Source organism: Ammospiza caudacuta, chromosome 1 (genome assembly GCF_027887145.1).
Source record: "Ammospiza caudacuta isolate bAmmCau1 chromosome 1, bAmmCau1.pri, whole genome shotgun sequence".
NCBI lineage: Eukaryota > Metazoa > Chordata > Aves > Passeriformes > Passerellidae > Ammospiza > Ammospiza caudacuta.
The window spans coordinates 130,017,937-130,030,095 of record NC_080593.1 but is presented as its reverse complement, the minus strand read 5'-3'; the positions used below and the strand labels follow the sequence as shown (position 1 = coordinate 130,030,095).

General features: G+C 35.6%; 1 protein-coding gene across 1 annotated transcript in view; it reads left to right on the top strand.

Annotated features, from left to right (window-relative positions):
* RIMS2 (regulating synaptic membrane exocytosis 2) overlaps nucleotides 1-12,159 on the top strand; it is a 443,432-nt gene that overhangs the window by 178,418 nt on the left and 252,855 nt on the right. The window contains exon 5 of the mRNA XM_058808280.1: nucleotides 10,806-11,731. Coding sequence (XP_058664263.1) covers nucleotides 10,806-11,731 — 926 coding nt within the window. The remainder of the gene's footprint in view (nucleotides 1-10,805; nucleotides 11,732-12,159) is intronic.

Genomic DNA, 12,159 nt, shown 5'->3' with positions numbered 1-12,159 from the left:
AATATCAGCTTTTACCCTTCACTCTATTGATCAGCAGCTGCAGCTGAGGTCTTCACTCACAGTCAGTTTCTAATATGTTATTGAAAATATTGAAACTAGTCAAAAAAAGCAAAAAGGGGCCAAAGAAGTGATGTCCACAGCCACTACCCCAGTGATATATTTCAGTCCACTTTTCACAAAAACTTGACCTTAGAAAATCTCTTCTTTTCTATGAGGAATTGATGATAATTCTCTTAAGAATTTCCCTGTATTTTAAGTGGTTTTTATATGCTGCAAGAACATTCTAACATGGCTATAACTATTCACTTATTCTCCTCTGCCTCTCCCTTCACCCTCTACTCCAAATTTCTATGTATTTATGAATCAAACTCAATTCCAACAGAGTAGTGTTGGTTTTTCTCACCTTGCTACAAGACTTACAGCAGTAGGGAAATGGCCAGCTAGTGGAAATGTAGTAGTTCTTCACGTTGTGCTTTTAATAGCATATAATCCAATAATCATCCAAAATAATCAGATTCATTGTTTTGGGATATATCTCTCTAATGATAACGGTAAATGAGCTTGGTGCCACTGTAAGGCCAAATATAAGGATTTTAATTTAATTTTTTTATTCCTTGTCAGCAAAGTTTCATTTATATCTGGAATTAATCTCATTTCTGTAAAAGTATCCAGGAAGAATGAAATCAAACTACTTGATCATGGTTTCTCTTCTCTCTTTTTTATATATGAATCTATTAATATTGTAACTATTTTGTGTTAGTTCACCTCAATATGCATTTCAAAATTACTATATACCATGAAATATTCTTTGCTAATTGTAAAAGTCCGATCTGTCCAACTATCCATTTCTACTGTTTAAATTACAGTAACTAAATTACTGAAACTTGATTGTGATTTTCTGCTCTGTCAACTCAAGCATCTCGAATAATTTTTATAGCCTGGCTCCCCAGCCTGTTATCCAGTTGATCTTATTCTTGAAAAGTGCTTCAGTGAGCAAACATTTAACCTTTCGTGCTCGGGTCAACAATGAAAGTAAAGTTTGACTTAAAACATACTTCTGGTCCCTAAAATCTGACAATAACAGTAATTCTGTAATTGATGGAAAAAGTGGCCACTGTTATGTCAAAAATCTGCGAATAGCACAGTCTGAACTTCAGTCATAATTTCATCACTCGACTTTGTAGGATCCTGCTGGAAACAAGTTTATTGGGTAAAGCAGATAATGTTGGTGACAGGAACTGTAAAACATGAATGAGTTGGGCTGTTTATATATACATGAAGTTACAAAATGAGTATTCATTTCTCCTGTGGAATATAAAAAGCTGTCATCTTATTTTAGAAGTAAAACTAGAGTAACTAAGTCTACCTTCGTTGCAGTAGAATGTAGAATACATCCATGGACTTGTTTATGTTACAAGATGAAGTTTATTTTAGTTGTTTCATTTTAAATTGCTTTAGATTTCCACACGTTTCTTTGTTTCTTGGAAGAAACATAGTCAACATTTCAGTGAATTTTATTCAGTGCTATTTTGTTGCTAGTAGTTCTATAAAGACTATTCAGTATTGTTTTGCTTCCTGCTAGAAGTGGTTGCTATTTTCCTCTATGTGGTCTGTACTGTTGTCATGTTAACTGAGTGCCACCTTTTGGTATAGAAGTTGCTAAGATGCCATGTTACCCTTTTCATTTCCCAGTGTTCACTTCCACACACTTTCTAGAGTACTTAGTGATTTTCCATATGGATTTTTGCAAGCATCCATGAATATATTTTCTTTTCAGAAGGCTTTGTATTGAGCCTCTTTAGGGAAGGCTTGCTCTAGTGCAGACATCTCTAACAGATGATAAGAGAATAAAAGGGAGGAATATCCTGAGCTGGTCTCAGCACTGCAGAAAAACAAATTAATGCTGGTAGAAATACCTACGTCAGAGATCTGATCTGACTATCTAAGAATGTCTCTTTGACCTGTTGATGTTTGAAAAACCAGGCTGTTATTATCCCCTGTGAGGTTGTTACTACATGGTAGCGCGATGGGAAATTTTTCAGATAGTGTCTCTGAAAACCCGGCAACACAGACATGATTTCCATCCTAACCTCCTGCCTGAGGGGCTCTGAACTGACGGGGCTCTGTCTAGGCAGCCATAACCATTTGATCCTGAACATTTTGGTGAATAACAGCTGTGGATTGTGAGCCCACTGCTTAAACTACTGTGGGGAAAGTTCTTTTGCTTAAAAAACATTGTAAAATCATGTCCTAACAACACATAACACAGGTGCTATAGCTTTTACAGAAATACAACTTAATTTCATCTAAACTTGTGGTCTGCTTCTATGATAGACTTAGGTGCTACTTTAAAATACAGACATTTAATCTCGTCTCAGCAGTATGTTGAGAATTACAGTTGAACCAGAAATTTAAAGTTTTATGTACCAAGGTAATTTCCAAGAGTTATTTAATGCCTTTGTCTCATTCCATAGTGGTCCTGCTGATGTTCCCTAGCAGGAACACATTTACCCTGACATCTTGGTCTTGGAGAAGCTGGTGCAGACAGCCCATCATTCAGTGATGAGCCACCACTGATCGAATTCACAAGATTTAATAACAGGTCTTTACCTCCCATTACTGAGGCAACTGGACATTTTCACAGCGGTTATTTTATGCTTGCTCTTTTATGGAGGCATCAAAACAGCTCAGTATGATCTATTTCATCTCTTCCCGACTGAAATATGAATCACAGAGATATTTTAAGACTTATGTTCATTGTATGATATCACATTTATATTTTAATTGTGGACACAATGAAGATAGAGAGAAAGAACAGAATATGTACCGACTCAAATTCATTAGCAAAGTTAGTTTTAAAAGTTCAACAGTCCAAAATAGCCTCCAGATGTTATTAGGAAAAACAATTCTCAAGTGACAGTTCATGTCACTGATATTTTCTTAGTTTGGTCATTATTGAAATAGCTTTAATTTTTATGTAATGGTAATAATGCCCACACAATAATGGAGTGTTTATTTGAAAGAAAATTCTCCCTGTCATCAAACTTAAAGATTTCCTTTGAAGAACCAGGATACTTCCAGCTGCTGGTAAAAGCACCTGCTGAACAATCCTTGGCGTAAGAAACTGAAACGCTTAGATTAGACTCAAAATTAGATGAAATTATGTATAGATTAAATCTATTATAATATATTCTCTATGATGGCTGAACAAATAAACTTTGATGCAGAATGCTTTCCTTGGAATCTGAACTCTTATTGAGGTGAAGAAAATCTAGATTTCTTCTAAGTCTTTAGTTTTTCCATGTCATGCTACTTTGTCATGACTTAAATATATTGCAGTCAGATTTGGTTGGTGCTTTATAATAAACATAATGTATTCATAAGCTAGTTTGCATAGGTAGAAAATGCTGTGGAAAACTGTACAAAAATGTATTTATAATCTATTTAAGGCAAATGAAGATATACATTTGCTTTCTATTATTTTCACATTTTCAACATATTTTTAATGTGAGTTTTGATGACTGTTTTTCATTGATTTTCACTGGTTTTTTTAACTGCGTAAGAAAAACGTTTTCAGTTTTACAGTATGGGCAACACATCAGACTGGAATACATGCCACAACTATTTTAGCCTAATAGTTGAAAATTATGCCAAAATTTGACTTCTTACTAAAACTAAAACTTCAAACTAAAAGTATGATAATACATAACTTTATTGAAGACCTAGAACATAAAGAAAATGCTGGAACTAATATCACAAAATATGAAATACTGGACCTGCCGAATTTGAAAAATAGTTTAAATGAAATGTCCTGACCAGCATGTACATTTGTAGGCAATAGTACTGTAGCAAGGCACTAATCAGCTAAGTACCATAATCCTCCTTATAGGGTAAATTCTTACTTGACCTCCAGCTATATACAGCACATGGTAACAGCATTAAACTATAACACTCCCCTCATGCTCTCAATAGCTTCCCATTGGGTCAGCTCTCTGACTTGAATTGCTGTTGTTGCAGACACTGAACTTTATTTTTTTCCTGGATGCCTTATATTTTATAAGCACATTTTGGGGGCAGGGAAGGGTTTGCAAAATACATGCCTAAAAAATTGTGTCTCGAAATGAAGAGGCTGTTTGTGTGATTTCACTGAACCTAGAGGATTAAATGAAAGTGCTAGCGAGAGCAGAAATTGATGTATTCTCATGAACCCGAGGCTTCCAACTACCCAGATGTGCAGTGGCTGATCAAAAGGTAAAGCAGGGAAGAAAGATGCCGAATGTGTTGTGTGAAAACAATGTCTCTGCTCAGCATTTCTTGTTCTTCTAGGGGGATGATTAGGGAGATTTTTTTTTACTTTTAGTAAAAAAACTCAGTGGAAGTACTGAAAAACTTTTTCTTGTGCTTCAAGTATATGCAAATATTATCTTTAAAAAATCTTTTGCTACTCTATAATTTAGTTTCTTAAATTGTATTCTAATTTCTGTGATAAAAATAATTCTTGAAACATTATATTTATCTTAATAAAAATAGTATATGTAGAATTTTGAAATGTTCTTTTATTTTATATTATTTGTACTTTTTAGTAACAGTTCAGTATTATATTTACTCATTCTTATGTTAGTATTTTTGTGACCTACTATTCTTTTAATACCCTGTGTTTTAAAGTAATTTAAATCCTGCTGTTAGACAGATGTTAATTGATTCCACCCTTCTGCAAATGGTTTCTGTAGTGTCAGTACTGATGCAGATAACAAGAATGCCCATTCCTACCAATTCTTGAAAACTAATCAATTTGCTCTTTATTATAGTTTTGATTATTATTTTCTTTGGGACAAAATTTTTACTGAAAGAAAAGGTGCAATATTGCTTGTTTATCTATTAAGTGGAAATAATTAGCAAAATATTAATTTTGAAAATGTTCAGAAGTAGAAATAATGAAAAATCTTGGCATGTTTAACCTATTTTTAAGAGGTAAGCATTCTTCAATATATCTGAAAGAACACTCAGTAAAATATTGTTGCTTTATTTCTCAGCTTGCAGTTCTCTAAAATAATATTATATGATTTAAGAGCTGCTGAATACTCAGGCAAAATAAAGGAGGACAAAATAATTTCTAATGTTAGTCCAGTTTTCCTATCTCTGTTGTTTTTTATTTAAAGAAAAAAAAGTGAAACAAAAGTATTAGCTAAAAATTTGTAAATTAGCAATTGATACTTAAATCACCTCTTTTGTTCTGCAGTTTTTTCCATGTTGTAACTCTTTTCCTCATACAAATTGAAAGTAGCCCTGCTGCAATGCTGAATTTTTGCCGAATTTCTTGTATAGAATAAAAATGTATTGTTTCATATGTCTGTGCAATCATGTCAAGTTCAAAGCAAAATTGTTATCAGTGGTGACTTTAATTATATTAACATTTTGTTACTGCAGATTTCCTTTCATTCTGTTGATACAAGCCTGCAGTCAGTGAATTCTTATTTTCAGATAAAATCTAATAGAGATCAACATCTGCTCTACCAATCTCATGCTTCAGGAAATTTATTGAATTGTAAACTTAATTCATATTCCTTGTAAACTTAATTCATATTCTTTGGAGATATTTAGCTGGAATGTATTGTAATGTTTTTACGTATGGTTTCTATAAGGCAAAATTGCAAGGCATGGCTGAAATGAGGAAGGAAATATTGTCTCACATGAGCTTTACCTAGTGGACTCCTTAGATATGTGAGTGTTAGATGTACTTCAGAACAAATTTTGAAAACCATATTGGTCAAATGCAATACACACCTTTTCTATTTATCAAAGTAGGCTGTTTAAATTAATTAACTTGTGAATTGTGCACTGGTTGCTTACATTCTTCATTTTTTGAGGAGTGAGAAACTAAGAATGGGGAACTGATAAATCATAAGTTTAATCTAGTATAAAACTAGACAGCATAGAGTAACTGTAAAGAGAGATCTTGGTGAAAACTGGAACTGCTTTGAAGTCAAAAAAAATACATCTTTTTTCAACAAGGCAGCCATAGCTGCTTCGTAGAATGTGCAAAATGAATTTTCCTGCACAGTATGACTCAGCAGAGGCAGAAGTTACGAGGAGAATGAAGTTAAATCATTATCAGATAGCCTCTTAAAACCACTGCCAAAAAAATTGGAGATTTTTCAGTCTGGCAAAGGAGGTCTGTGGAGATGGTTTCCTAAATGAGAGAGTAGAACCCTCCCTGTGAAAGGCAGGCAGACTCTAAGCTGCACAGCAAGTTTTCTGGGCTCATTGCGCTCACGGGGCTTTGGGTGCAAGGTCCAGAGAGTGCCCAGCTCAGCTCCTGGGATCTGTGGGACAAGTGCTTTATCTGCTCCCTGTCACTGTTGTTTTAAACAAGTGTCCTGACTGTTGAATTCAACACATAGAAGTACAGAATTTCAAATAGTAGAAGAACTATTCTTAAACGATTGCTCAGGGGCCAACAAATGCACTTTTGCTGACAGAAGCCATAAAGTAAAGGAGAAATGAAGCTGTGTTCAGGGTATGATGAGGTCTCTAACAAGAAGCTCTGTATCTTGAATGACTTTTGTGAAAAAGTTCTGGTGGCAAATGACAATTTTTTACCTTCTCTGAATTATTTTTCCACGTATTGAAGGGATCACATTTTGAGTTAAGCAAAATTACAATATATGCAGGAGAGATATTTTCAGTTTTAATTTTCCATTCAACATTATTCCTTGATAATTTATAGGAAAGAGAGAACAAAATTTGAAAGTATTTTCTAGTAAATTATAATTAGGTCTTACAAGTAGATGGCCAGTATTCATTTCCAAGTAGCTGATGGCTCAGGCCCACTGAGAGCATTATTTAATTGACCCAAATTATCATTTTTTAATTGACCCAAAGCTTCTGATAAATCATACTCTTCAAGTAACTGCAGGTTGCTTCAGGTGGTCAAATATAACTTAAGAATTATATCTTCATGAAGGTTTTCTCCAGTTCAAATGTATATTTTGTTAGTCTGAGGAAAAGATCATTAGCAGGAGGGTCTGATATCTAGTTTTGACAGTGGTATAATTACTTTACATATTACAATGTTTCTTAATGTCTCTGACTTCTGAATTGTGATGGAGACTTAATTTTTAAAATATCCTTTTCTAAAATACATTTGGGTCAATTTTCTAAAAACCTAAATCAAAGCAGAAGAGTTTTTCTCTTTAAGGCAGAATCCAAGTGAATGTCAAAGAGTTTCAAGATATTTAGTTCCATTATGGAAATCACAGCCATCAAAGTTGAATAGCTGTCTTATATTCTTCTATGCTATATTTTAAGCCCTTGAGTTCTATTGTGATGTGGGGGAGTTGAATAATTTAACTTTATGAGCTGGAGTACAGATTACAGTCAAGCTATTTGCTTTTCCATAATATTAGTAATATCTGTAGTGCACTGCAAATAAAGTTTCCATCAGTGTAGGGTTATGGGTTGTGTACTAAAAGACCAAATGTCACGTATTGATAAATTACAATAAAAATAAATACACAGTAATAAGTAGGAAAAAATAAGTTTCATATTCTGTATCTGAAAAAAAACCCCATTTATAGAATGTGCCTGACAAAGAGATTTTTGCAGTTTTTAAACCATAATAGAGATTTTATTTTATGGTTGTTTCAAACAAGTAGCAATCACAGTGGCCTGGAGGATTTTTCATAAAAGGTGTGGTAACCTTTTCAGAAAAGGTGGTAATCCTTCTGACAAGAGATATATAGTGCTTAGTTCAGCTGGCAGCTGGAGGGTGCATATCACACCCTTAAAGTTCACTTAGCTTTTAAGGTTCCAGGGAAGTCCTGGGAAGACAGGAGTAGTCATTTTCCATAGTGTATCCAGCTGGGGGTGCTTGATGGAAGGGTTTTATTAAGGTGTCCTTAGGGTAATTAATGGTGAGAAATGGCTTAGACAGATGAAGGTGAGTGAGAATTAGCTAGTGATCTGAAAATAGCAGCAGATTTTTAATAGTAGGGACAGGCCTTAAGTTTTCATCAGTACTAGTTGCCTCTTACTGTGATTTCATAATTCTGATTTGAAATGTATAGCATTCATTGTACAACTCTGTATATAGCAGATATTTTTAAAATTAAAAAATTGTTGAATGTTAAAGGGAGGCAAATTGTGCTGTGATATTCAGTAGAGAATGACAGACTTTAGTACTAAGGGTCTGGGGACTGTGGGGCAGGGTGAGCCCTCTCCTGCAGCAGGTTTCTGGCTGATCAGGTGTACAGTACAGTTAATTTATTTCTGATGGACAGTACTACAGCTTCTGGTTAATTCAGTAACTTCAGTAGTGAAATAAGCTGACTTCAACAGGAATGAAATTAATTAGAAAGAGGGCCTGATGATGTCAGTCAACTTAGGCCAGGAATTCAATTAGCTACTTTTTTTCTGTTAGGCTGCTTTCTCTGAAGAAAAGCACTATGTTTGCAGGTAAGTCCTTTTTCTTGCGTGTGCCCTAGTAGTTGCCACACACAGGCCAGCCATGCAAAGCTTTCTCCTTCATTAAAGGTTAGAGTAGATTGAGGACCCAGCTGCTCTTCACATAACTGTCAGCCATAGATGGTTTCCTATTTTTATATCTTAAACGGAGGAAGGAAAATTACTGTTTGTAGTAAATGTAGCACATGAGGTTAGAGAATGTTTGTATAAATGCATAAAAATAAAATGCTAAATCGGCTAATTCTCCTCTCATTAACATAGAAAAAACAGGTGTACTTTTTAGTAAGTCTTGTGGCAGTTCATCTGATGATGTTTTTCCTTAATAGAAATACATTTTCCTCAGCAGCAAGTCTACAACAATATTTTCACTTGTACAGAAATCCATGTCTTTTATGCCCCTCAGCCTCCCCCCCATGACATTATAGCTGCAATGTCATCAGAAGAGGATCGTATCCATATGAGGTTGCTGTGACATGGAGTGCTATATTTATTTATTTTATGTATATATACACATGTGCATGTTTTTTGTATGTTTATATAATCTTCTACTTGTAGCTAAACTAATTCTTACTGCTGTGTTGTTTGTATTGCTGTAGATATAAGTGTGTAGAAGTTTAATACTGAAGCATGTGTACACTCAGGCTGCTCCAAGACACACATGAGATTTGTCAAACTAGAATCTGTATGGCTTTGTGTGTTGCACTGTTCATCATGGAGCTGATAACACAAACCATATGTTCTAGAGAGTTTGAATGCTTTGGAGGATCAAATTGATGTAAACAATGCTGCTCTGAAGACACATGAAGGTTATATAGACTGAGTATAGACAGTGTGACTATTGGCAGTATAGTATGTGTACATTTCATGTGTACATGTATTTGTCTTGATTTTGCAATGAGATTCACATGGATTAATGCCTGTATCTGATGAATGCAGATTTTTCCTATATGAGGGACACAATCGGGGAGAGGAAGTTATGCACACTTTTGCTATAGCCATGACAGAAATTTTCAGGAATTGGGTAATTTTCTATTGGAACAATTTATTTTGGGATATGGCATAATTTTTCATCATCTCAAGTACTTAAGTGAAAAATATTTATCTTCCTTAAAGTACTTCTGCATCTAATTGCTGTTGTCCTAATGAAGCTTCTATGTCTTTGCAAACTGCATTTGGGTAGTTGTGTTGTTCTAATTGTCCCTTCCTGTTGGCCATTCTGGTTTTAGCCTTCTGAAACTCTGTTCATGTTACATTAGAATTATTCAAGTTGAGTCCCCAGTAGCAGAGTCTGTAGAGATTTTGTAAAATGTACAGAAGTTATAATTTCTGCTGGAACTAACACACCTCTGTAACAACACAGATGGGATGTCTTAGCTCCACTGTAAGCAAATAGGCATTTGCATGATTCTTACAGAACTTGTCATGCTTCACACTAAGAGTTTCATTTTTGCAAGATTTAATTAGTGTCCTCATTTTTACATGCCATTGCAAAGCTAAAGTACTTTACTATTTACAAGGCAATACTGGGTCCAAATCTTTCAAGCACAGTTTAATAATTCTGTATGGTACCTAAAACAGTACAGGATGCCAGTTTGCCAGACACCCCACAGGCCATGCACACTCTGCACTGACAGCTGTTGTTTTTTCTTGTTCAGCAGAGACTGCATTTCCTTCCTGGCTGTGAAAATACTGTTTTCTCTCCTATCAGATAGACAGAGGCAGCACTTTGAAACTCTTTCCCTTCACAGCAAAAAAAGTGGTTTGTTTTCTGAGTTCAGGACTTCTGAGTTCATCTGATTTAGAAAAGTGCTGCCATTGAATCTTTGTCTGTTTTCTGCCCTTGGCACAAATTATAGTTTTGAGGGAACTGAAATGTGTGTTTTTGAGCAATAACAGCTGCTAAAAGAATAAACTAACTGAATGATTTTTCTAGCCCTAATTTTCATGGTGATTAAAAAACTCCATTGAAGACAAGTATATGGTCAAGTTATATTGCTGTAAAATGATTTAAAGGATTATAAAATTTTGATACTTGTAAACCAGTCATGACTACAAAGTAGCCTAAGTATTTGTCTTCTATATTTTATAAAGTCATATCAGCATTTTTCCTTCAAAGCTGTTTTTTATTCAAACTGCGCACTGTAAGCAGATTTATAGCATGACATCCTTTCTTTAATTTGGTACAGAAAATGTGGGAGCATATTCACAAAAAATGCAATGAATGGATTTTTTTTTTTTCCATCAGCTGGTCATTTTATCTTTTAACTAGCATTAACTGTATATTTGTGCTACATAAAATATTGACAGGATTCTCTTTCTGCTTTCTTGCCATGATTATTTAGGAAAAGAAGCCCTTCAATATCAAGAGAACAGAGCAGAAGATACGACCAAAGGGACGAGAGAGACGAATACTCGCAGTATGCTACATCAGACAGTGCGATGCCCAGGTCACCATCAGATTATTCAGATAGGCGGTCACAGCGTGGGCCCCAGTTGTACGAAGAGCCTGAACTGGGTGATTATAGAGATTCCAACAGGAGGAGCCGCAGGCGTTCCAAGGAGTATCCGGTAGAAGAAGAAGATGCGCAAAGCAGGGAAGAATATGAGAGGCAAAGGAGGGAAGAGGAATACCAGGCACGATACCGGAGTGATCCTAATTTGGCTCGTTATCCAGTCAAGCCGCAGCCATATGAGGAACAAATGCGTATCCACGCTGAAGTGTCCCGCGCACGACACGAACGCAGGCATAGCGATGTCTCGCTGGCAAATACAGAGCTGGATGATTCTCGGATGTCCATGCTCAGGATGGAACGGCCATCAAGACAAAGATCAGTGTCTGAGCGCAGGGCCGCCATGGAAAACCAACGTTCATACTCTATGGAAAGAACTCGAGAGGCTCAGGGACCAAGTCCCAATCGTCAGAGGACCACAAATCATAGCCCTCCTACACCTAGGAGGAGTCCAATTCCTCTGGAAAGACCAGACATGAGGCGCTCTGATTCTTTAAGGAAACAGCACCATTTGGATCCCAGTTCTGCTGTTCGGAAAACAAAGCGTGAAAAGATGGAGACCATGTTACGGAATGATTCGCTCAGCTCGGACCAGTCTGAATCCGTCAGACCTCCTCCACCAAAGCCCCATAAAACAAAAAAAGGAGGTAAAATGCGCCAGGTTTCATTAAGTAGCTCAGAAGAAGAACTGGCATCCACTCCAGAATATACAAGTTGTGATGATGTAGAGATTGAAAGTGAAAGTGTTAGTGAAAAAGGTAAGATTTCTAATTTTTTTATTGGTTCACTATATAGATTTTATTTGGTTTCTACTGCTTTGGACATTTAGCTATTTAAAATGGTTGCAACCACACATCTCCAGCCCTTCACAGATGACTCAACTTTGTTGTGATGGGAATCGGGATTTTTTTTCTGATTTTGTGTTTCATTTACATAAATTTGATGATTTATGTGGAAAAGATCATCACAGCTCCTATAAGTATTTGGATTAGTTAAAGGAAAAAACATGCCTACTGAAAAACCTATCAATGAAATCTGCAAAATATCTAAAGCTGTGCTGTCATATAAGGCCACGGTTTCATGTTATTTAATACCAGATTTGTGTGCTCCTGGATCACAATGAGTGCATACTTGATCTGGATCAAGTGTGGGCGCATGACTGCGTTTTTGTTGAATTAACTGGAGC